Source organism: Oryctolagus cuniculus, chromosome 9, assembly GCF_964237555.1.
Source record: "Oryctolagus cuniculus chromosome 9, mOryCun1.1, whole genome shotgun sequence".
Lineage (NCBI taxonomy): Eukaryota > Metazoa > Chordata > Mammalia > Lagomorpha > Leporidae > Oryctolagus > Oryctolagus cuniculus.
Window position 1 is genome coordinate 112,231,339 of NC_091440.1, and position 25,362 is coordinate 112,256,700.

The 25,362-nt window shown below is 36.5% G+C and overlaps 1 protein-coding gene across 24 annotated transcripts in view; it reads left to right on the plus strand.

The window, feature by feature from the left end:
- The window catches only part of ATF7IP (activating transcription factor 7 interacting protein), a 136,479-nt gene that overhangs the window by 44,739 nt on the left and 66,378 nt on the right, over positions 1 to 25,362 (plus strand). For 13 of the 24 annotated variants that reach the window (XM_008259601.4, XM_070049416.1, XM_051850277.2 and 10 more), the window contains 4 exons: positions 5,742 to 7,318; positions 15,736 to 15,822; positions 17,411 to 17,556; positions 19,477 to 19,614. In XM_008259601.4, coding sequence (XP_008257823.2) covers positions 5,749 to 7,318; positions 15,736 to 15,822; positions 17,411 to 17,556; positions 19,477 to 19,614 — 1,941 coding nt within the window. In that variant the 5' untranslated portion in view covers positions 5,742 to 5,748. The remainder of the gene's footprint in view (positions 1 to 5,741; positions 7,319 to 15,735; positions 15,823 to 17,410; positions 17,557 to 19,476; positions 19,615 to 25,362) is intronic. The other 11 variants (XM_051850274.2, XM_070049418.1, XM_070049411.1 and 8 more) reach the window with 1 other exon arrangement.

Consider the following 25,362-nt stretch of genomic DNA (forward strand, 5'->3'; position numbering starts at 1 on the left):
ACTCTATGATGATGAAGGCATAATCATTACTCATTTAGAGAGAGGGACATTTGGTATTTTGTAGATTGCACAGAGATTTTGTCTGACTTGAATGTTCTCTAAGGTGGTTTTCTGTCAACAGGGTGACAGCATGGCTTAGCTGTACACTTCAGATCAATTTTTAATGACATTGAGGACTAGCTTGGAGTGTCAGTGAAGTTCCTGGACATCAGAGGCTCCTTTTTCTCCTGCCTTTCTCAGGCCACAGCAAGTGTTTCATACCATCATTACTACTGGTTAATGTTGATGATCAGTGCATATCCAGTGTGAAAGCAGTATTCTTGCTTCCTGCACATCTTAGTCCTTAAAGACTTGTTTTATTCCATTATTGATAGGCAAAGTTGTCTTTCCCTGGAACCAAATCCTTGCCCTTTTTTGCTTGCCTTTATTGCACTGGCCAGATGTTAACATAAAAATGGTGATAAAAAATATCCTCATATTAGCTCTGATCATGTCACCATTATGGATGACATTTGTAGTTTTCTCTACAATAATTTTATCAGACTTGAATAGTTTCTATTCTTATTTTGAGTTTTAATTTTGAGTTACTGTTGAATTTTGTCAAGTGACTATATCTGTTGAGATGAGCATTTGTTTACTTTACCATACTATTCCCTGTTGTGAATTAAATTTCTTGAGTTTTTTTTTCCTTAAGCAACAGAAAGTTATTGTCTCACATTCTGTAGACTAAAAGTCTGAAATCCAGGTGTTGTTAGGGCCATGCCCCTCTGAAGGTGCTCAGGAAAGTTATGTTCTAGGCTGCTCTCCTATCTTCTTGTAGTTCCTTGATTTGTGGCAATATAACTCCCATTTCCCCATGGCAGTCTCCCTGTGTGCATATCTGTCTGTGTAAATCTTCTCCGTTTTTTCTGTTTATTTGATAGGCAAAAAGACAGAACTTCAGGCCACCAGTTCACACCCTAAATGCCCATAATTGCAGGGTCTAGGTTAGGCTGAAGTCAGGCTGGGGACCCAATCCAGATCTCTCACTTGTGTGATAACAACTCAATTACTTGAGGCATCATTGCTTCCTCTCAGTGTCTCATTAGTTGGAAGCTGGAATCAAGAGCTAGATGCTGGTACTGAGACCAAGGCATTCCATATTGATGTTTCAACAGCCCACACCAAATTTTTTCCTTTTCAAAAAGATACCAGTCATAATGGATCAGGGCCCATCCTAATAGCCTTATCTTAACTTGCCTTTATAAAGCCTTATCCAAGTAAGTCTGTTTCTGCAGTGCTGGGACTTAGGTCTTTGTCTGGGGCGAGGGGTATTTATAATTCAGCCCTAACAGCCTGGTGCCAGACATTTACTCAGTTAAGGATGTTCTCACCAATTGGGCCCCCTGGTGGACATAAAGTAAAGCCAGAATAATGCCTTATGACTTGCTAATAATTTATATTGCTTGATTTTTAGATGTGAAATCAACTGAATTTTTAAAAATGGCCTTCACTTGTTCATGCTATTATCTTTTTAAGAAACATTTCTATAATTTGTAGATAAAACAATCACAATGAAAACTAGAAAATATTTCAACAATAATAATGAAAATATAACACATCAAAATGTGAAATGCAACTAAAGCAACTTTTAGAAATATCCCAGCACTGCAGAAGTAGACTTAGTTGGTGGATAGGACCTTTATAAGGGTAACCATGTGAAGATAAGGTTTTTAGAAATGTATGGCATTACGTGTAGTATGTATGCATACCTTACAAAAGAGGAAAGATTGAAAACTAATGATTAAGCTTGAGCCGCAAGACATCGGTAAAGGAAGATGCGAATAAGGAGGGGTAAGATAGGAAGTATTCTTAAAATTGTATATATGAAATAGATGATTTGGTCCCTTTTTATTAATAAAAAAATTTACAAAGCAGTAAATTGGACTTTCAAAACAGGTAAAACAAAAAAAAAAAGAAATATCAGAGAAAGAAATCAGTGAAACTAAAAAGCATATGTAAAATTGAGAAATACCAAGTGAGATAAAAGTTCATTCTTTGATAAATAAGTAGAAATGGTAAAACACTCAGCAGAAAAAAAAGAGAAAATACTACTATATATATTTACCAGTTTTTCTTTCTTTGTAGAAGTTTTACTGAATGAAATATACCATTCAGTAGTGTTTAGCAGATTCAAAGAATTGTGTGTCTGACACTACAACGTTAGAGCATTTTCATTGCCTAGTAAAGAGATCCTATACCTTTTATCAGCCACCCCGCAATTCCTCCTAAACCCTCCACCTGTAGAAAATCACTAGTCTGCTTGTGATCTGTATAGATTTGCCTATTCTGGACAAATAAATGGAATCACTCAGTATGTGGCCCCTTGTGACTGGCTTCTTGCCTAAGCATGTTTCCAAGGCTCATCCATATTATAGCATGATATTTCGTTCCTTTGTGTGGTGGAGTAATATTATACTGTATGAATATATCCCATTTTATTTATCCATTCATTGATTGCTGGGCATTTGGGTTGTTTCCATTTTGGGGCTGTTAGGATTACTGCTGCTATGGGCAAATAGTATAACAATGTACAGGTTTTTACATGAACAATTTGTTTTTATTTATCTTTAGTATATACCTGCGAGTGGATTTCTGCATCATATGGCAACTTTATTTAAATGTTGAGACTGCCTAACAGCTTTCCAAAGCAACTGTACCATTTTCCAGTCCTACTAGCATTGTATGAAGGTTCTGATTTCTTTACATTCTTGCCAGCACTCATTATTCTCTGATAAATAGTTGTCCTATATGAAGTATTACTCCATTGTGATTTTTGATTTCCATTCCCGGATGATGGAAGATGTTGAATATCTTTTCATGTTTATTGGTTTATTGCTTATGAACTATTTGCTGAATATGAATATTGCTGGTTGTAGAAATGTCTACTCAAGTCTTTTGTCCATTTTTAAATTGACTCATTTGTGCTTTATTACTTACTTGTAGTAGTTTTTATATGAAGGTACTTCAGAAAGTTCATGGAAGATGGAATTAAAGGTTATTTTGGTGCAAAAATTTTGAATTATATATATAGTTTTAAGAAAACAGTGATTTATTTTATTTATTTAAAAGGCAGAGGTATAAAGTGAAAGAAGAACAGAGATTGATTTTCCACCTGCTTGTTCACTCCCCAAATGGCCATGATGATCAGTGAGCCAGGATCCATGAACTACATCTGAGCTTCCCACATGGGTGGCAGAGGCACAAACACTTGGGCCATCTTCTGCTGTTTTCCAAGATGGATTAGCAGGGAGCTGAATCCTAAGTGGGGCAGCTGAGACTCAACTAGTGCTCATACATGCTGGCTTCACAGGCAACAGCTTCATCCGTACCCAACACTGACCCCAGATACTATTTTAATAAAATGCACAATATGCATTAACTTTTTCAAAACCCCCAGACGTGTCGGCTTCCCAAAATTTTTCACACTAAAGTAAACACTCTTTTAATTCAATTTTCCATAAACTTTTTGAAATAGCCTTATATAATCTATACATGATTTGCAAATAATTTCTCTCATTGTGTAAATTGTCTTCCCTTTCTTAAAAATTTTTAAATTGACATATAATATGTCTGCACTTTTTTGATGGTAGCTGCTTGCTAATGATTCTTACAGTTATTAATCCATATGTGCCTAGTTATAAATGTACTCTTTTCCTTACTTGTTTATTTTCTCCTTTTCTTCCATATCTCTGTACTTACCTTCCATTCATCTACTACGTTTATTCTTACATTTTTTTAAAGATTTATTCATTTATTTGACAGGTGGAATTAGAGAGGCAGAGTCAGAGAGAGAGAGAGAGGGAGAGAGAGAGAGAGATCTTCTATCCTCTGATTCACTTGCCAACAGCCGCAACGAGTAGAGTAGGGCTGATCAGAAGCCAGGAGCCAAGAGCCAGGAGCCTCCTCCAGGTCCCCTGTGTGGGTGCAGGGGCCAAAGGACTTGGGCTGTTTCCGCTGCTTTCCCAGGCCGTAGCAGAGAGCAGGATTGGAAGTGGAGCAGCCGGGTCTCAAACTGGCACTCATATGGGATGCCAGCACTGCAAGCGGCGGCTTTACCCACTGTGCCACAGTGCTAACCCCTACGCTTTTATTTCTCTTTATCATTTTCTTTATTTACTTTTTTTCATGTTCCTATAGCTTCCTCAGGTTGTATGAATCTTGTATTGAGAGGGAAAACTAGTCCCCCTTTCCTTGCTTGTTCCTGGTGATTGTTCTAGCATAGACTGTACTCATCAATTTTTAATTACATAAATCCAATAAATAATGAAAATAAACACACAGGAAGGATTAAGGTTTCTTTTTTGTCTTAAGTTTAAAATTCCTTTATTTTTTATTCCTGGTACCACTGCCGTGATTTGTAGGACAATACACTTGATGAAATAAAAAGACAAAGCTACAAGAAATAAAAGACCTCAGCACTGTACATCTAATTAATGATACATTGCATTGATCAACAGCTGTACTTTTTGCAAACTGTGGTTATGATAGTCCTGAACAAGAAGAGTTTCCTGTTACACCTGTAGTCCCTTTCCTGCCTGTTGGTCATTGTTCCTTCTGTGGCAGATTTTCACAGTTCCTCTACTGCATGTGGGGGATGCATGTCTCAAACTAACCTGCAGCTTTCCTGACAACTCCTCACTCTGTCTCCTGCTAAGAATGGCAAACCTTTTCTACTGTTTTTAGAACCTCGTGCTGCCATATCCGATTCTACCAAAACTGCCCCCTTTCAGTGGGTCCATTTGTAATTTGTAAAATTTGTTGTGCATTGTAATTTCCAAAATCATTGTTTCTGCCACCACTGTAATTACCACCATTGAAATTTTCTCCTTCATCCTAATCATCATATTCTTTTCCATTTCCATACTGACCTCTTTGGTTTCCATATCAGCCACCTTGGTTTTTCCATATCCTGGTTCACACAACTATGGTATCCTCTCCTGCTCTAACCAGGACCACTTCTGTAGTTGTCATCATCACCTCCAAGTCATTGCATCCACTAGCACCTCCTCCATAACTGCTTCTGCTGCCATTACCTCTACCACATAGCCGCCTCTTCCACCAGGTTTCCACCATAGCCAAAAGTACCTTCACCACCTCCAAAGTTTCTCGCATGAAGTTGCCAGACCCAATTCTGTGAATTCTGTGCTCTAACACATATTTTGTTTAGAAATGACCTTTTCACTTCATAACCATGCCAGTTAATAGCATGATATTTCTGAACATTTAAGTACCATCATCAAGAGATAGAAAAATTCTCTATTTTTTGTATTCTATTTTTCATAACTTCTGTGGTTTCAGTCTTGCTATACTTTTCAAAGTAGTCTCTCAAGTTATATTAGTCTATATTTTCTTCAATGCCACCAACAAAAATTTCTTCAGTGTTAGATGGGAACCAGGCTTTTACAGAATCTTCTCTAGAAACAGCTCTCTTTGGTTCCATTACACACTCATCAGTCTTGTGTGGTCTAGCACACATTGTGGCATCTACCTCCAACAAAGAATAAGTCATGGTTTCCTTAACAGCTCTGGTGCCTTTGGATTGTGGCTGTCCATTTTGAGACCAAATCTACCACTTCCACCTCTGGATTAAAGTTTCAAAATTACATAAAGTGTACTGCTTGCTCCTCTTATAAGATCAGTTTGCATTAAGTCTATAATTAAGCAGATATTCTTTTTAAACTTTTCTTCTTTTTTTAAAGGTTCAAAATGGATGGTATAGAAGAACCTCAGAAAAAAGTCTTTAAGGCTCGTAAAACCATGAGAGTGAGTGATCGTCAACAGCTTGAAGCAGTCTACAAGGTCAAAGAAGAACTGTTGAAAACTGATGTCAAGCTGTTAAACGGCAACCATGAAAATGGAGATTTAGACCCAACCTCGCCTTTGGAAAACACAGATTATATTAAAGACAAGGAAGAAGTGAATGGCATTGAAGATACTTGTTTTGACCCTGAAGAAAGTAAAACAGAATGGAAAGAAACACCGTGTAATCTAAATGTTAATGTAAAAAACAAGCAGGAGGATGATTTAAATTGTGAACTCTTGTCTCCTAGTAATGCAACCTCTGAACCAGCCTCTAAACTGACCGCTGAGCTAGCGTCTCATGATCCAGCTTCTGCTGATCTGACTCCTGGCGATCCAGCTTCTGGCGAGTCCACCTCTGGCGAGTCCACCCCTGGTGATCCTTCCTGTGGTGAAACTGCTTCTGGTGATCTCTCCTGTGGTGATCCCGCCTCTGGTGATCCCATCTCTGGTGAGCCAGGTAAACCAGTCTCTGTTGAACCGGACTCTGGGGAGCCAGTCCCTGACAAACTGGCCTCTGGTGAGCCAGCCTCCGGTGATCCAGCTTCTTGTGGTGATCCAGCATCTTGTGGTGATCCAGCTTCTAGTAAACCTGCCTCTGATGAACTGACCTCTGGTGACCTGGCCTCTGGTGACCTGGTCTCAAGTGACCTGGCCAAGGGTGACTTGGCCTCCGGTGAACTGGCCAAGGGTGAATTGGCCTTAGGTGACCCAGCTTCTGGTGACCCTGTATCTAGTGAATTGACCTCTAATGAACTAACTCCTGAATCAGCCCTTGATTCCAACTTGGATCCAAGCTCTGTACCAGATTGTGAACCATTTCCTGAAACAGACAATGCAAAGCCAAGCAGCAATAAAGATGATTTTCTTGAAAAAAATGAGGATGATGAAAAGTTAGACCAAATTCAGAATAAGGACTCAATTGATGAGAAAAATAAAGCTGATAGTAATAGTGATGCTAATGAAGAAACTGTAGAAACAGATGACACAGTGATTTGTTCAAATCTACCTCCTGAAAATGAAAAGAAGGTAGAGGAAGGTCCTTTTACAGAGCTTGCTCTTGGAGAAGAGACCATATCTAGCAGTATGGAAATTGACCAAAGTGAAAAGAATGAAGATGAAAATTCTGCAGACCTTATAGAAACTATTAGTGAAAATGTTATAAAAAATGACAAAAATGAGAATATCTTAGAAAATACAGATTCTATGGAGACAGATGAAATCATTCCTATTTTGGAAAAGCTTGCACCTGCTGAGGATGAACTTACCTGCTTTTCCAAAACGTCTCTCCTTCCAATTGATGAGGCAAATCCAGATTTGGAAGAGAAAATGGAAGCTTCTTTTGGTTCCCCATCCAAACAAGAAAGTAGTGAGAGTTTACCAAAAGAAGCCTTTTTGGTCCTCTCTGATGAGGAAGATATTTCAGGTGAAAAAGATGAATCTGAAGTTATATCACAAAATGAAACATGCTCTCCAGGTTAGTAGATTATTTACATTCTAAAGATTATTCTTAATTTTAATGAACTGTTTAAAACCATTTGGGCTAAGTTTTAAATTGCCTTTAGTTGCAAGAAAGCTGAGAATGGTGGTGACTGTATTGAAGGCTCTGTTAACTTCCTAGAATTGAGAATTACAGAGTACTTATACTCTGAGCAGCACTGTGTTATGTGCTGAGAAGAGTGATAAAATAAGTAGAAAAAATGAACCTTGCCCGTAAGGGGTATTATAGTCTAGAAACAGAGATAAGGTAGATCAACATAGCAGTAAGACAGCAGTGTAGATCAGTACATTGTAAGAGTCCTAACAGTTGTTTTTTCTTGATGTCACTTAGTGAACAGATAACTTAGAGTAGAAACCCTGCTAGTTTGTTAGTAGTGTAACAAATCATATTTCTGTTAATGTTCCCTGTAACATCTTTAATATTCTCTTTTGAGGGAATGAAACCATTTTTGAAAGCCAGAAACCTTGAATTCTGATGATCTATTCTTGACTCATTTTTCCCTCAGCTGTCTGGATTCTATCCAGCCTGCTCCTTTTTCCCTTTTCTTTTGAGTAATCTCCCTACACCCAAATCTCTTATTTGATTGTATCCCTCTTTCTCATTAGACCTCTGTTATATTTCAGTTAATTTAAACATTATATAGGAGGTATGTAAACTTTGTGTTTTGTGTTCAGTACCTTCCTCTCATCTCTTTCATTATTCCTAGAGAATGAGAACAATCCTGCTTTATTTTCAGTCTCAAACATTATTTCTTTATGAAACCTTAGTCTCTCAGATGGTTATAACTGCAAAGGTGCTTCAGAAAGTTTATGGAAAATATAATTAAAATATATGTTTATTTTGGCACAAAAAATTTGAAGTCCGTGTATATGAGGGCTCTTCAGACAGCTCATGGGAAATGTGGACTATGAAAAAAAAATTTAGCAGGGATTTCAAAATTTTTTTACCAAAATAAACTTATCCCTTAATTCTACTTTCAGCAGACTTTTTGAATTACATTCTGCTACACTGGGAGATGTGAGAGGAGTGACCTTCCTAGTATGAAACAGCATGGGCTTTCTAGTTAAGTACTAAAAAAAAAAAAAAAATTGGAGGCACCTCTAGGAAATACAGAGGGAATTTGCCCCCAGTATGTCAGACCAACTTTTGGAGTTGGAGGTTTTTTCTTATTAAGAGATGACTTTTTATTTCTAAGAGCATTTACTGAACCTTTAGAAAGAGATTGGCCAAGCCCTGCTTGGTACCAGGGATTTGAAGATAAACATTTAGTACCTTCAGAATGCAGATAAGATTTACATCATAGGGCATTAAATATAAGGCTATGAATACAGTGATAATATTCAATTGGTATTCTGAGAGCATAGAGGAGGGCAGTTTTATGTGATAGTACAAGATGTATTTAGGAAAAGCCTTGCCTTTCATTTTTGGTTTACATAGGGTTTTAATGACTCCTTGTAGTGACAGCTCCATCCTACTTGCTTGGACCAGAATACTTAGAACCTTCTTTATATTTGTGTCTCATATCCCATATCTAAACCATTAGGGAATCTTGTTGATAGTATATTCAGAATAGATCCGGAATCTAATTTATAATTGGTATCATCCCTACCCTGAACCACTGTCATGAAGCCAAAACAGTGCCTGGTACACAGTAGGCACCCTGTACATATTTGTAGAGAGAATAAATAATAGTATAAGAGAAGTATAACGTGTGGAAGATCTTGTTTACAATGTGAAAGCATTATGATGCACTGGAGAGCCACTGAAAAAATAGAAGAGAATGTTATGAAATTTACATTTTGAAAACATAACAGGTAACTATTTAGGGTAAACTCTCACTCATTCAATTAATATTTACAGAATGTGGCATTGGGACAGGTTTTAGAAAACTTTATAATCTGTATAAGAAAAGAAAGTCATAACAAATTATAGCTTATGATTTAATGAGTTTATACATTTTTACCTTTATCAAAATCTTGATATTGGAGGTTACAACGAAACACTGTTAAGTGTAGGCAGATGAATAGTAAGCCAGTCATGTTGCATTCTTGGAAAACTCAAAGTTAGGTTTACTTTTGGTAACTTGCCTTCATTTAACCTGATAGTATGCTATTAGCATAGCAAGGTTAGTGATAGAGTTCACTTCTTAGCTGATAACTAAACTTTTATTTTGTGTCTTTTGCCCTTTCTCTGAAAGAGTTTTTATATATTGTGAGTTTAAATATGGTTCCTTCATTGGTTCTTAAGGTATACTCTGTTATTGTTATATGGCAACAGAATCTGTTACTTGTTGCTTGTGTTGCTGTGTACCTCCTGAAGTTTTAGCTTTAGCAGTTTCTTTTTCTTGACTAAGTTTTCACATCAGCACATCACAGAATTATAAACTGAAGTCCTGATGTTTGCCCTGGCTCTCCTTATAGCTACTAACATTTATATCGTATACTAATGGGAAAACATCATAAACCTGTTCTGTCAGACATTTGTTTAACAAATTTATTCTAAATGTAGCAGTTATGCTGTGTATGAGCAGCAACAAAAAACAATAAAAAATATCAAAAATAACCAACTATTTCAATTTTAGAAAAATAATGAATTAAAAAAGTATTGCTGATATACCTTAATAGGTCTTGAGATAGTATCATATTGTTGCATACTACCATGTAGTAATTGATTGTCTGTTTAAGAAGGCTAGCAAAGTAAATATTTCTCTCTCTATGGGAAAGTTAAAATAACAGCAGGAGAGATGCATATATTAGTCACACTTTCCATGTGCTTTCCATACCTACACATTCCTCTAGATACGTTTCTCTCACGTTAACAAAGCTAATACCATTTCATTTTTTTAACTCTTCAGCTTTAATTGGATTTTGATTTCTGCTTCTCCAGTCACCCTCAATGAAATGACATTGATGGTCTTGCTGTTCAATACAAGGACTTTTTTTTTTAAGATTTATTTATTTATTTGAAAGGCAGAGTTACAGAGAGGCAGAGGCACAGAGAGAGAGAGAGGTGTCTTCCATCCACTGGTTCACTCCCCAGGTAGCTGCAATGGCTGGATCTGAACTGATCTGAAGTCAGGAGCCTGGAGCTTCTTCCTGTTCTCCCTTGCAGGTAAAGGGGCCCAAGCACTTGAGTCATCTTCTACTGCAGCACTGCAGGCAATGGCTTTATCCGCTATGCCAAAGTGCCTGCCCCAGATACCTCTTTTCTTTCCTTTGTCTTACCTGTTCTCATACTTGATGGCCTTTTAATAGTCTCTCTCTCTTGTGACTCTCCCTAGCTTTTTGGACTGCTTTGTTCTCTATTTCCCTTCTTTTTTTGCTCCATTTCACTCTCTTTTTCTTTTAAAAAATGTCCCCCTTCCATTTTATTTTAAAGATCTCCCATTCCTTGGTTCACTCTCCAGAAGCCTGTAACAGTTGAGGCTGGGCCAGGCAGAAGCCAGGAGCCAGGAACTAAATCTGGGTCTCCCATGTGGGTGGCAAAGACACAAATACTTGAACCATCATGCCATCTCCCAGGGTGTGCTTTAGTAGGAAGCTGGAACTGGACGAGGAAGTGGGACTGAAACCCAGGCATTCTGATATTGGGTGTGGGTCTCCCAAGCAGCCTCTTAGCCTCAGTGCAAATGCCTGCCCCTTGTTCTATTTCTTTCTTTTTTTTAAAAATTTTTTTTGACAGGCAGAGTTAGACAGACAGAGAGAGAGAGAGACAGAGAGAAAGGTCTTCCTTTGCTGTTGGTTCACCCCCCCAAATGGCTGCTATGGCTGGTGCATTGCGGCCGGTGCACTGTGCTGATCCAAAGCCAGGAGCCAGGTGCCTTCTCCTGGTCTCCCATGCGGGTGCAGGGCCCAAGCAGTTGGGCCATCCTCCACTGCACTCCCGGGCCACAGCAGAGAGCCATACTGAAAGAGGGACAACCAGGACAGTATCCGGTGCCCCGACCGGAACTAGAACCCAGTGTGCCGTCGCCACAGGCGGAGGATTAGCCTATTGAGCCACGGCACCAGCCATCCTTGTTCTACTTCTTATAGAGAAATAGAAAGGATAGAATTCCTTCCCTTGCAAAACAAGAATACTGTTTCTCAATAAGTTTTATGAGAAATATCTGTTTTAGAGTTGGCTGGGTTTTCCATTAAATTCTTGACATAGTTTCCTATAGATTTTGAGTTTTTAAAAATCTGTTTCCTTCCCCCTTGCCTTTGTGTCTGTAAGGTAAGATGAACATAAAATGATGCTAATGAGGATAATTTTATAGGAAAAGAATTTGGAGTTTATTCCTATTTTTGCTCTAGGACAGCATGATTGAATTGACACAACTTAGTCAACCAGAAATCTTTACTTAATGTATGCTAAACTGATCTTCTGTATATAAAGAGAATCGAAAATGAATCTTGATGTGAATGGAAGGGGAGAGGGAGTGGGAAAGGGGAGAGTTGTGGGTGGGCGGGACGTTAATGGGGGAGAAGCCATTGTAATCCATAAGCTGTACTTTGGAAATTTATATTCATTAAATAAAAGTTAAAAAAAAAAACTTAGTCAACTAAAATTTGCTGATAATTTGCCTTCACTATTATGTTGATGTGTTTATCATTTCAATGCATTTATATTTATCTATTTCTTATGTATTTTCCTTTCTGGAGTCTCTTAGCCCTACAGTCTGGTTTTGCAAATCTTTCTTTTCAGAATTGAGGAAGACTAAAGGCAGGGTTTGGACACAGGAGTATAGGAGATTAGTTTCAAGTAACTCTTTTTTTTGACAGGCAGAGTGGACAGTGAGAGAGAGCTAGAGAGACAGAGAGAAAGGTCTTCCTTTTGCCGTTGGTTCACCCTCCAATGGCCGCTGCGGCAGGCACGCTGCGGCAGGCACGCTGCGGCCAGCGCACTGCGCTGATCCGAAGCCAAGAGCCAGGTGCTTCTCCTGGTCTCCCATGCAGGTGCGGGTCCCAAGCACTTGGGCCATCTTTCACTGCACTCCCGGGCCACAGCAGAGAGCTGTCCTGGAAGAGGGGCAACTGGGACAGAATCCGGCGCCCCGACTGGGACTAGGACCCGATGTTCTAGGCGCCGCAGGTGGAGGATTAGCCTATTGAGCCGCGGCGCCAGCCTCAAATAACTCTTTTCTCACAATTTGCATACATCTGTGAATGTCACAGACTATATAGGAAAATTTAGGAGTGACTAGCATATAGACATTAGTTGAAGTCAAGTGAGAAGATGAGATCACCTCACAATGAGTATAAATGGCTAAAAAAGAAGATTCAAGAACTGAGATTTTGGCATTCCAATGTTTAAAGGTTGAGGGGTGGTGGGATGAGTAATGAGCAACAGAAACATTCATTTTAACAGATGTCAAATGCTGCTATGTGTTCAAGTAGGGGGAAGAAAATATTTTATAATCTGGAGATCACTGGGGACTTTGACAGGGGCAATTTTGATCAGTGGTTGGAGTGGAAAGTCACATTTGGGTTTCAGAAAGAATGGGAGGGAAAGAATGGGAGAAAATTACTAAATGTAACCCCCCCAACCCGTGCCACAGTTTTGCTTTAAATGGGAGTATTAAAATTTTAGTAGGAGATATTGTTTGCAACTTGTATTGCTTAAATAAAACTGAAAAACTTCTGGAAGAGTTACATTATTAACCAGATATTTTCTGGAAAAATTTTCTGGTACATCTTTATGACTTTGAGAATTGTATGTTTATTGACTTTTTATATTTCTTTGTGAATTACCTGTTCATTTCCTTTCCCATTTTTCTGATGGCAAAGTTCCCACTATCTCTAATTTGTAGAAACTTCTTGTTTTGTTTTAAATATTCTCATGAGGCCAGTAATGTAACATAGGGGATTGTGAGATATGGCATGTGGGCCTCATCTGGTTTTGAGAATAAAATTTTGTTGGAACATACCCAGGCCATTTATTTACTTATTACCTATTTATTGCTGATTCCTGCCACAAGGAGAGAATTAAATACTTATGCTGGAGTCTGTGTGGCCTGCAAATTAAAAATATTTTTTCCCATTTAGATAAAGAAGTTTGCCATCCTCTGACAATGATTGTTGTCTGTGTTTTCCTTAGAATAAAATTATCTGAGGTATGGTTCTGAAAATGGGAAACTAAGTGCCCCAGTATAAATTCTTTTAATCCTTTACAAACCAGGTTTCTGTCTTTACTCAATGAAATCTTACTAAAGCTAATAATTGTCAGATAGATATTAAACAACTAATTTTTCTATGATATTTCTCAAAAGTTTTTAAGGTTACCACAATTATAAGATTTGATACCAAGGAATACTGTACACCGAACTATGAGAATTTATCAACTTGTGATGAAGAATTATAGCAGAAATTTATCTGAATAAGGACAGATGCTAAAAAGATATTCCCAAGTAATGTATTTAGATGAGTTTCAGAAGTTTTATGAACTACCTGAAATTACATGTATATATAAAATTGTCTGTGTACAGTGGCCTTTGATTATTATTCTAGGTTTAAGCATGTCTATTCTCAGATTCTCTATTTTTCTTATCCCAAGTTTTTTCTATTACATAAAAGTCTAGCATAAAGTTTAATTCTATGAGTCAATTCTGAAATCCGAATGAGTGTTTTAAGTATTAGGAATCCAGTCATATCTTCTAGGGAATTAGGCAAGGGGAGACAGCTTTTGAGTAAAATGAAGCAAATCCTTACATACCTGTAAGAAGACAGGGGAATAATATGCTTAAAAGAGACACAACAAACCTGGCCAACTTATTCTGCTTTCCTCTGGGTTCTCTGGCTACAGTTAGCAGAATTGGAGGCTTGGCAAATTTTGTGCTTTGTCTCAAGCAATGGAATTACTTTGTGGCTCTAAACTCTGGGACTAGGAGACACATGAGTTACCAACCCTGAGTATTAAAACTGGGGGAGATTCAGAAAAATATTTAGAGAAAGAAATATGTTGGGAGTTTCTGATCTGTCTACAAGAAAGCAAAAGCATTCATTCATTCTATTAAAATTTAGGATTGAGAGATGAAATCATTAACAGATTGAAAGTTCAAAGACAATATTAGTACTATTTATGTAAAATGTTGGCTTTATTGTTTTATCTTAGAGTGAATAAAATATTTGTAGAACTTGGTAGATTCATCAATGGTCCTGATGGTCTCTGCCTATTTTTACCTTTAAACTTGACTTCTGCCTTTAGAGCTAGTGTGTAAAAACTGTGATGTTTGGAGAAGAAATGTCATATTAAAATGATTATGTAGTGCTTCATGCCTTGTGATTGCTTATTTAATAAGAGTTACAGAATGTGATGAAATATAGCATGCTTTATTGGCGTCACCGGGAGCCAGTTGTAGTGATATAAGGGGAAAACAAGTAGAAGTTCAAATATTTTAGTGACTTATTATAGCCATGTTATGACCCATTTAATGATTAAGTTAATTGAAGAGACATGTGGTATGTTTTTAGAAATTTCATGCAGAAACAGAATTAAAAGTATGAGTTTATTTTATGCAAAAACAATGTTTTTATATTATATGGAAAATGTGTATTAGGGAAAGAACTATGCCTGGATTTCAGGTTGTTTTTTTTTTCCCCAGTACCAAAATAAATTCCATTTTTTCCATCAGCTTTCTGAGTACTTCTGTAGATTGACCAAAGGACATTTCTGATACTTGGATTTTACTTGTTTTAATATAAATACATGGACATTTTTGGCAATATTTTTTGATAGCACTCTTTATTTTTATATGTGTATGTGAAATTTACTTAGCCTTTCTTCCCTTGTCTATATGATGGCAAAAAGTACTACTTACAGGATAGGATTATACTGCAGCCATGAGATAACGTATGTTAGCTACCCATCTCAGTTGTTAGCATTGTTATCAAACTGGGTATGATTTTTAAGTGAAACTTTCATTATGTTTAGGATAGCTTTTGCATTCTCATTTATGAACTATCCTATAACCATTAAAATTATTTAATGGTTCAACCTCTTTGGTCAAAACATTTTGAATTTGCCAGTAGTTGGTAATTTTTTGTAATTATCACAGCCACAATTTTAGTTTTAATAATTAAATGTAAAGGAATCTATATCCTTACAGTAGTTGTTTTTACATTTCATTAATCTTATTTGTGATAGAAAATTACTAAGATCCTTTGTTTTCTAACTGATACTGTGAATTTTTTTTTCCATGTTGAGTTTATTATGAATTGCAGAAACGTTGAAAGTAGACTTGGTCATTTATTTCTACCAGTTTATTCTCCCATTTTATTCCTAAAATGACACATTTTGGAACTCTGATTTCATGAAAGCTTAGTCTGGTAACTTGATAATTACCAATAATGTAAATTACTGAGTTGATACAAATTCTAATGGAAGTAAGATTTTCTTTTGCATTATTGTTGCAGCAGAAGTAGAAAGTAATGAAAAGGACAGTAAACCTGAAGAGGAAGAAGAACAAGTGATAAATGAAGAAGATGAAAGACCTGAGAAAAGTATGCATGTACCAACAAACTTGAACTAGTTTGGAAAATAATAACATGTTCTTTTTTTTTTTTCTTTAAGGCCATCAAGTATACTTTTCTACCTTTCCGATCATTCTAAAATTTTGCAATTTAAATAATCTATAATTAAATCATTTGGGGAGTATTAATTATATAATTCTGTGTTATTTATGAATATGTTTTCATTGTTTTACAGGAAAGATTTGGCTTAAGCTTTACTAGGGTACTTGGTTTTTATGAGATTTTTTTTTAAAGAAACAGACTTTATTAAAAACATTTTTTTGAATTTATTTTCATTTTACTTAAAAGGCAGAAAGATAGGGATTCTTCCATCCACTGGCTCACTCCCTATATCCCCACAACAGCTAAAGCTGGGCCAGGCCAAAATCAAGAAACCAAACCTCAATCCAGGTCTTCCATATAGTTGGTAGGGACCCAAGTACTTGAGCCATCGTTGTTGCCGCTTAGGGTACACATAAGCAGGAGGCTGAATCAGAAGCAGAGTAGCAAGCTCTTTAACCGGGCACTGCAAAATGGGATGCAGCATTCCAAACAGCAACATAAACTGCTGCACCGAGTTTTTGACCCAAGAAATTGTCTTAGATTTAAATTTAGAGAATGGAACTACAGGATTTTATCTGTGCTGGTAATATGTGAATGGAAATATGTGTAGTAGTCTATGTAAGGCTCTTAAGTTTCATGGGAAGGGGAAATGGTCAGACCAAAGTATGTTGAGTTTACAGAAAGAGCATTGGACTTAGGAGTCAGGAACCCTGGATTCTGTAAGTCTTGTTGTTACGCTGCTCTGCATTTATGTATGTTATGATTATGAGAGAAGTGGTAGAAAAGAACTGTGTTTAAAAAATAGGCACATTGATGAAAGTATAGAATGAGAAGGACACGGAAAGGTTTGATCACATAGACCATTTTTCAGTGTTTTAGATACTTACAATAATCAGATAATTTGACCTCATGAATGATGTATTTCGAAAGCAGTTTTCTCAGTGAAGATCTTTGAGTCTAAGCTTTATCAGATGTACTTTTGTAATGATTATACTTTTATTATGTTTATATATTTGAAATTTATTGGGCTATATTATAAATATTATGCTATTTTCCTGAGTCTGCTAATTAAGAATTTTTCCATATTGAGGATTAAAAATTAAATAGCTTAATATGCAAAGTTAGAATCTGACATGAAAATTAATATTTTGTCAGACGTTACATGTACATTATGAAATGTAGCAAAAGAATGAATGTGAGATAATTTCAGCTACCTTGTGCATGACACAATTGCTAGGCAATTCTCCATTTTAATAGGAAAATTTTAAGGAAAAAAATGTTCTGTGCTCTCAGTATACTTTGCTTAGCTATTAGAAAAATCTTATTTAGCATATTAAAAAGTCATTTCAAGTTTAAAGCTAAACTATATACCTACTTTTCTGATCTCAAAAACAATTCATAAAATTGCTTGAGAATGCTATTGTGATAGAAGTAGTATTGTACCAAAGATGGAGAACAGGTATTTAAAGGCCTATAATAAAAATGCCCAGCTGAACATCATGATTTTTGTTCTCAGATGAATTTTCCAGAAGAAAACGTTCTAAATCAGAGGACATGGACAATGTACAGTCCAAACGCCGCCGATATGTGGAAGAAGAATATGAGGCAGAATTTCAAGTAAAGATTACAACCAAAGGAGACATTAACCAGAAGCTTCAAAAGGTATTGTAGATTATGAGTTAAAGACCATATTGAATAAAAAGCGCCAATGTCTTTATTTTTCTAGGTTGTTGACATTACAGTATTCTGTATTTTATTGACATACCTGTTTTCTTATGGAAAGAAAACTTGAAGAAAAGTAATTGAGCTTATAAAGTCTATTATTTTCTGTGATAATTTAATTTTTAAATTTCTTCTGATTCTCTTGGTTACATAATTTTTTAAAAGAAATGGTAGTGATTATCAAAATGGGAGGGAGATATGATGAATTCTTTATTTGCTTTATTAACAAGTGAATGTAATTTTTTAGCTTTTCTTTTTTGTTCATGTATTAGACTTTTTCTTATAGTAAAAAGGAAACAGTATTATCTATTAACATTTTAATCTTTATGATAAACTGATTTCATGGTTGTAATTTCATATATTCAAAATGTTGTATGTATACTTTGGTATTGATATTAAAATTGAAGGGCAGGGCCTTAAAAGGACTAGGGAAAAGGAATATGTAAAGTACAAACTTTGAAAGCCTCAAACCTATTAAACTAAAGATAGAGAAAATGGAAATACTCAGTATTTTATATAGGCAATTTTTGAAAGTGTGTTAACAAACATAACATGCCTTTTGTAGAGAGGAATATGAAACTTGGGTGTTAAGTTTTTGCAAGATCTTGTATTCTCAAACTTAATGATTATATTATAAAAAGCAGAGTTTTGGGCCAAGGCTTTTCTGCCAAGAGATAGTACAAGTATTTTTACTTTTTTGGAAAAGGTATAGTGAGTCAGTAAAAAAGTGGCATTTTTTTCCTACCAGTTTCTTTTTCTTTGGCATATGGTAATAATATTTGCCAGTTTTTCTTCTGGAGTTACTAGATTTTTGAAGGTACATACTTGAAAGAATTTTGAAAACTTTAGGTGTACTGAGAGTGTATGGTTTACATTCCAGGGTCCTGTTTGTTGTGGGACCATAATGAATAAAATGGAAAATTTTAAAAAGATTTCTTTGTTTGGAAGGCAGAGAGAGGGAGAGAGAGAGAAGAGAGAGAGAGAGAGAGATCTTCTGTCTGCTGGTTCACTCCCCAAATGGTCAGAACAGTCAGGTCTGGGCCAGGCCAAAACCAGTAACCAGGAACTCTGTCCTGGTCTCCCACATGAGTAACAGGATCCCAAGTACTTAGCAAGAAGCTGGATCAGATGTGGAGCAGCAGGGATTTGAACCAGCACTCTGATAAATCATGCCAGCCTTGCAAGTAGCAGCTTACCTGTGCACCACATTGGAAAATTTGATAGGCATTTAGAAATGTTCTATAGGAATTTGACATTGTAGTAATATATCTAAAATACTGATCTGTAACAGATTATAAAATTTAAAAACTGGTCCTTTCTTTTAACTGGTTTTAAGTGGGTTAAGCTTGCAAAGGGGGTATTGTGAGGACTTCACATTATTTTCAAAATTTCGAGGCCAGCGCTGTGGTACAGCAGGTTAAGCTGCTGTCTGCGTGCTAGCATCCTATACAGGTACCAGTTCAAGTCCTGGTTGCTCCACATCTGATCCAGCTCCCTTCTAATGTGCTTGGGAAAGCAGCAGAAGGTGGCCCAAGTGTTTGGGCCCTATACCCACATGGGAGACCCAGATGAAGCTCCTGGCTTTGGTCTGGCCCAGCCGTGGCCATCTGGGGAATGAACCAGCAGATGGGAGATTTATTTATCCTTTTCTCTCTGTAACTCTTTCAAATAAATAAATACATAAATAATAAATTTTAGAAAAATTTCAAAATTTCACCCCATGGAAAGTTTGCTTTTGTTATAAATTACTCTCATGAGGTAGATATTATCTATGTGGAAGTACAGAATTTTACTTAAGAATACTATTTGCAGTTGGCTGAAATGCCTTCTTTTGGATAACAGGATTTTATATTTCTTTAGGTTATACAGTGGTTACTAGAAGAAAAGTTGTGTGCACTACAGTGTGCTGTGTTTGATAAGACTTTGGCAGAATTGAAAACAAGAGTGGAAAAGATTGAATGTAACAAGAGGCATAAGACAGTTCTTACTGAACTACAGGTTTGTACACTGACTTGCATTTGGATACCCCATGTCTCATTCTTTTTATAAATTATTTTCTGGGATATATACTTGAAATTGATTATGAAATACATTTCAATTGTAAATATAGCAAATAAAAGGAATCTGTATTAGCTTGTTAGAGCTGCTATGAAAACAAAGTACCACGGACTAAGTGGCTTAAACAATGGAAATGTATTGTCTCACATTACATTACATGGTGGCTAGATCAGGAGGTCGGTAGGACTGGCTCTTTCTGAGGGTTGGTGCTGTAAGAAGATTCTGCTCCATGCCCCTTCTATAGCTTCTCCTGGTTTGCTGACCATCTTTGGTGTTCCTTGGCATGTATGTGCTCACATAATGTTGTCCCTGTATTTGTCTGTGTCCAAATTTCCTCTTACATACGGATACCAGTCACTTGAGTAGGGGCTTACCCTACTAAATAGGACCTCATCTTCACTGATTATCTCTGTCATGACCTTGTTTCTGATTAAGGTCACATTCTGAGGAACTGGAGGTTCTGACTTAAATATGTTAACTTTCAGTTCAACCCATAGCAGAGACTCAAAAATCATTTTAGTGCATCTTCAATTTTTTAAAATAAATAACTAAAAAATAGGCTGACTTGTGGTATGACCTAATAAGTACCAAATAACATTTTGTGGGCTTCATTTTTTTTAATCTTTCTCCCATGAATCTTTTTTTAAGACATTAGTTTATTCTCCACATGTAGTAATAATTGTTAATCTTCATTTTTTAAGTATGGCTGTAAACATACAATGTCAGAGCTTCTGGTTAGTGAAATGAGCATAAGGAGACATGCAATAGCAGTCTATTTTATTCCTAAGCCAAGAACATGGAACTTGTAATTGGTACATTCATTCTGTTAAAAGTAAATGTGTGCTATTAGTGTAGTCTAAAGATGCCGAGTTGTAAATCTGAAGCACCTCTTAGTAGTCATTTCACATATGTAGTGTGTTACCAAGTGACAATGTTTTTTTCCTAAAAAATTCATCTCTTGATTCCTCTCTTTCTAGGCCATTGTTAGGGGATTCCTTGAATATAGTAAGAGTCTTTTACATGACTACTCTCGTATTATTGTGTTTTTTGCTGCTCCTTCCTAAGTATTGCGCTGATCTCTCTGAAATTCTGCATGTAGTCCAGAGTCTGCCATTGTGTGCCAAACTAGTATCCATTTTCTACTTTTTAAAATTTAGATCGCTTAGCTTTGGATCCACTTTCCCTAATACGCACCAGTTCTTTCATTGTCTTACAGAGTATTAATGTCTGTAGTATGTGTATATGAGGCTTTCAACTTCATATTGTTTCTGTTACTCTCTCACAATGACTTGTCACAATGCTATTTAGTTAAATGTTTTGAAGCTTGATTTAGTTCCATCTTTATTCTAATATTTTTATTTCTATAGAAATAAAATTCAGATAATGAAATAGTTAGGCTTAAGAATACTTCTACAGCTGCTTGTATATCCACAGTTGTGTTAACCATCATCTCTAGTGCCAGAACATTTTTGTCATTTTGAAACCTGTGCTCACTGAAGAGTCACTTCTCATTTCTCCCTCCGCCGTAGCCCTTGGAAATCTCTAAAATGCTTTCTGTCTCTGTTGATTTACCTATTTTGCATGTTTCATACAAACTGCATTGGATTGCATGTGAGATTTTCTCTGGCCTCTTTCACTCAGCATAATACTTTTCAGGGTCATCCACATTGTAGCCTGTGTTAATACTTGATTCTTTTTTATGGCTAGATAATATTCCATTATGTAGATATATATGAGGGCATTTTTTTTTAAAGTTCGTGGAAAATGGAATTAAAAAAGTTAGCTTTGGTACAAAAGTTTTTTGAAATGCATAGTTTTTTCACAATATGCATTTTTTGTGGAATTTTTGATGCCTCTCCCCAAAATGAATGGATTTCAAAATTTATTGTACCAAAATAAACTTTATATTTTAATTGTATTTTCCCCAGTCTTGAAGTACCCTTGTATATATGCCACATTTCATTATGCATTCATTTGCTGATGGGCATTTGGGTTTGGTTTTTCCTAACTTTTTGAATATTATAATTTGGCAATTCCAGCAATCAGATTTTTTTCCACCCCTCCTAGCTTTTTTTTAATTTTAATTTTTATTATTTTTAACTTATTTTTAAGGAATACAAATTTCATAAGTATAACTTTAGGAATATAGTTATTTTACCCACCATATCAGCCCTCCCACGCATATTCCCACCCCTCCTCCTCCTCCCTCTCCCCTTGCCAGTCTCATTCTCCATTAAGATTCAACCCTCTTAGCTCTTTTGTTTTCGCTGCTTATTATGGCTTATTGTTTGTTTACTGGCTTTTCAATTTTAACTTTCAAACTCTACCCCCATCCTCACCCCTCAACTGTCTTTTCTAACTTTTTGGATAGTATGTATTCTTTGTTGTGTGTGTCTGCTGTGTTCTCTGTTTCATTAGCTTAGAAGTTAGGTTGTTTGTTTTGTCTTAAAGGTAAAAGGAAAAAAAAAACATTCTCCCAGTCTGCAGATTGGCTAGGTTGGTGTACTCTTTAGGGTGCTTACAGCTTACTTTATCTAACCTGCCTTCAAAAAGTTCATGGAAAGTATGGTACTGGAGTGTTGAAATTCACGCATAGATGTTTTCATAGTACACCTTTTCCATGAACTTTTTGACAATTGCACATATTGCCTGCATGTTTTGAATCAGAAGGCCTTTCGGAGGTGAAAGCTTAGTCTTTTCAGTTCTTCTCTAAGCCCGGTTTCTTTCTTTTTCTTTCTCTCTTTCTCTTTCCTTCCTTCCTCCCTCCCTCCCTCCCTTTCTTTCTCTTTTTCTTTCTTTTTTTTAAAGATTTATTTATTTATCTGAGAGCCAGAGGCAGAGAGAGAGAGAGAGAGAGAGGTCTTCCATCTGCTGGTTCACTCCCCAGATGGCCGCAACGGCAGGAGTGGACGTGGGCCATCTTCTACTCCTTTCCCAGGCCATAGCAGTGAGCTGGATTGGAAGTGGAGCAGCCGGGACGTGAACTGGTGCTCATATGGTCTGCTGGCACTGCAGGCGGCAGCTTTACCCACTACACCACAGCGCCAGCCGCCATATTTCTTACTGTGGGCATGGATCTAGCCTTCCAGATTTCCTGGGAAGTACAGGAGCTTTTCAGAGCCCTTTTTTACCTTTTTCCTTCACAGGCTTTTCTGTGTTGCTTTCTCAGTTGTTGTCCTTTCCTCCATGCTGCTGTGTTTAATATCAACCTGTGCCTTTAAATGTTTTTAGGCGAAAGCTATCTGAGAAGTTTCTCCAGTCTTCGACATTATTCAGAATATGGTGAAACAAATGCCAGACTTTGTTCTGGTCCTTGAAAGAGTTGCCAGTCAGGTCAGCCAACACTCACAACCGAAGTTATTTGAAAATAAAGTCCATGTTGGTTCCTTTGGTACCTGCACCCTGCACCAGGTGTTCCAGTTGCCCTTCTCACAGCTACTGCTGATATGGGTGTGGGGAATGATAAATAGGCAATTACAGTATTTAGTGCCTGGTAGCAGCTCATTCTTCCCTAGCCTTCCCCTAGTTGATGAGTCTTTTATGTGAAAATTGATTTTCACAATGTTTGCTGGTTCATCAATTGCTTTGGAAAAGGAATAAATTCCCAGAGTTCCCCTTTAGTCATGTTTGATAATGCTGCTCATTGTGTTGTTACTACTTTCAGATTCTCCAATGTTTAAACCTCACGTCACATATTTTAGCAAATAATTATGTACTTTGTTAAATCATTTACTATTTTTTAAGATACAACCAAAATCAACTTCCTGAACATTATACAATGGATATATATTATTCTGTATTTAATTTTGACGACTGACCGTTTTCCTGATTGCATATATTCATTTATGTATTGTATCTAGCTTACTTTGGTAGAAGGCAGTATGAATTTTGAAAAATTCAAATTTAAAACTCATGTGAAACCAGTTAATCCAGGATGGCTTAGTAGACATTTTGCTTTAATGAATATTACATTTACATACCTAATTATTTTTAGCATTAGTTACCTTTGTTTTTAGCACTACAGTTACTAGGAGAGGATGGAGATAGACTTTTAAAGACCTTTAAAAGACTTGAGATTAGTTTACCTGTGTAAAAAGTTGATGAAAATAGAATTGAGTAGTATAGACTTTACCTTTAGAAGAAAATTTAGGAAGTTCTCTATTGTGCTAAAATCTTTAAAGAGTTCTTTCTACAGAAAATGAATCTTATCAAGTTACAAATTATAATGAACTAGCCCAGGATTATTATTATTTTTTAAAGATTTATTCTTTATTTATTTGAAAGGCAGAATTAGAGAGAGAGGGAGAGACACAGGGAAAGTTCTTCCATCAGCGGGTTCACTCCCCAAATGGTTGCGATGGGGCTGGGCCAGATAGAAGCCAGCAGAAAGGAGCTTCTACTGGTTGTGCCATGTGGGTGCAGGACCCAGGGCCTTCAGCCATTTTCAGCTGCTTTTCCAGGCACATTAACAGGGAGTGGCTGGAAGTAGAGCATTCAGGACTCAACCCACTGCCCACATGGGATCCCAGTGTCACAGGTAGCCACCTTGCCGGCTCTGCCACAACACTGGCCCCCAAAATTATCTGTCATTTTAAAGTTTTGGAGAATATTACTGTCTTACTACATGACATGACCTTTGTCCATTTGCTTGAATTTGAACCTAGTTTTAATGATTAGTTTCTTTTTAATGTAGCAAAGAGACATTTAACAAATGCTGAAACAGTTTTCGTTATTGGAATATATGTAGATATAACTAAAGCCAGTAGTCAGTATGACAAAAGAAAAGTTACAGATCCTGGAGAATTAGTAATATGATAATTTTCTATATAATTTGGGAATTGATTATATTCTGAATAGTGAAATTTTTATGTGTTTTCATTTTTTCAAAGATGTCAAATTGTAAGGTTAATTCCAGCAGTTATTTCCATGATCTTTATTATTTTTTAAACAAAAGGATATGTAACTTTTTAGGTTTATCTGTCTTTGATGCTATCATAATAACTTTCCTTGAATGCTAACCATTGTCATTTGTTGTATATTGAATAGCAACAATGTAATAAAATTGAATATTATCACCTAATAGTTTTTCTACTCTGCTCAGGCCATACTTCTTCCCAAAACATATTTATTGATAATTCCAGAGAGGAAGTAAAATGAAAATTCTTGACTCCTTAAATCAGAACTGTAATTAAGCAGTGGTATAAAAACTGATAGGTAAGAGTCCAAACAGTTTTCAAAGGAAAATTGCTTTTTTTTTAAGATTTATTTATTTGAAAGGCAGAGTGACAGATTTTTCATCTACTGCTTCACTCCCCAAATAGCCACAACCGCTGGAACTAGGCCAGGCTGAAGCTAGTACCCAGGAACTCCATCTGGGTCTCCCACAGGGTGGCAGAGGCCAAAGTGCTTGAGCCATCATCTAATACCTTCCAAGGTTACAATGGCAGGAAACTGGATTAGAAGCAGAGCTCAGCGTCCATTGCTGCAGTACAGGATGCCAGAATTGCTAGCAGTGGGTTAACCTGCTGTGCCACAGTACTGGCCCCAGAAATTGATAATCTGAAATTCATTATTATTAACAAACAAAAGGTAGAAAAATATTATGTGTTCATCTCCTATGCCAGATAAAACAGCAATAACACACTAAACTCCAAACTTAAGGAAGTCATTGGCCTCAGAAAGATTTGC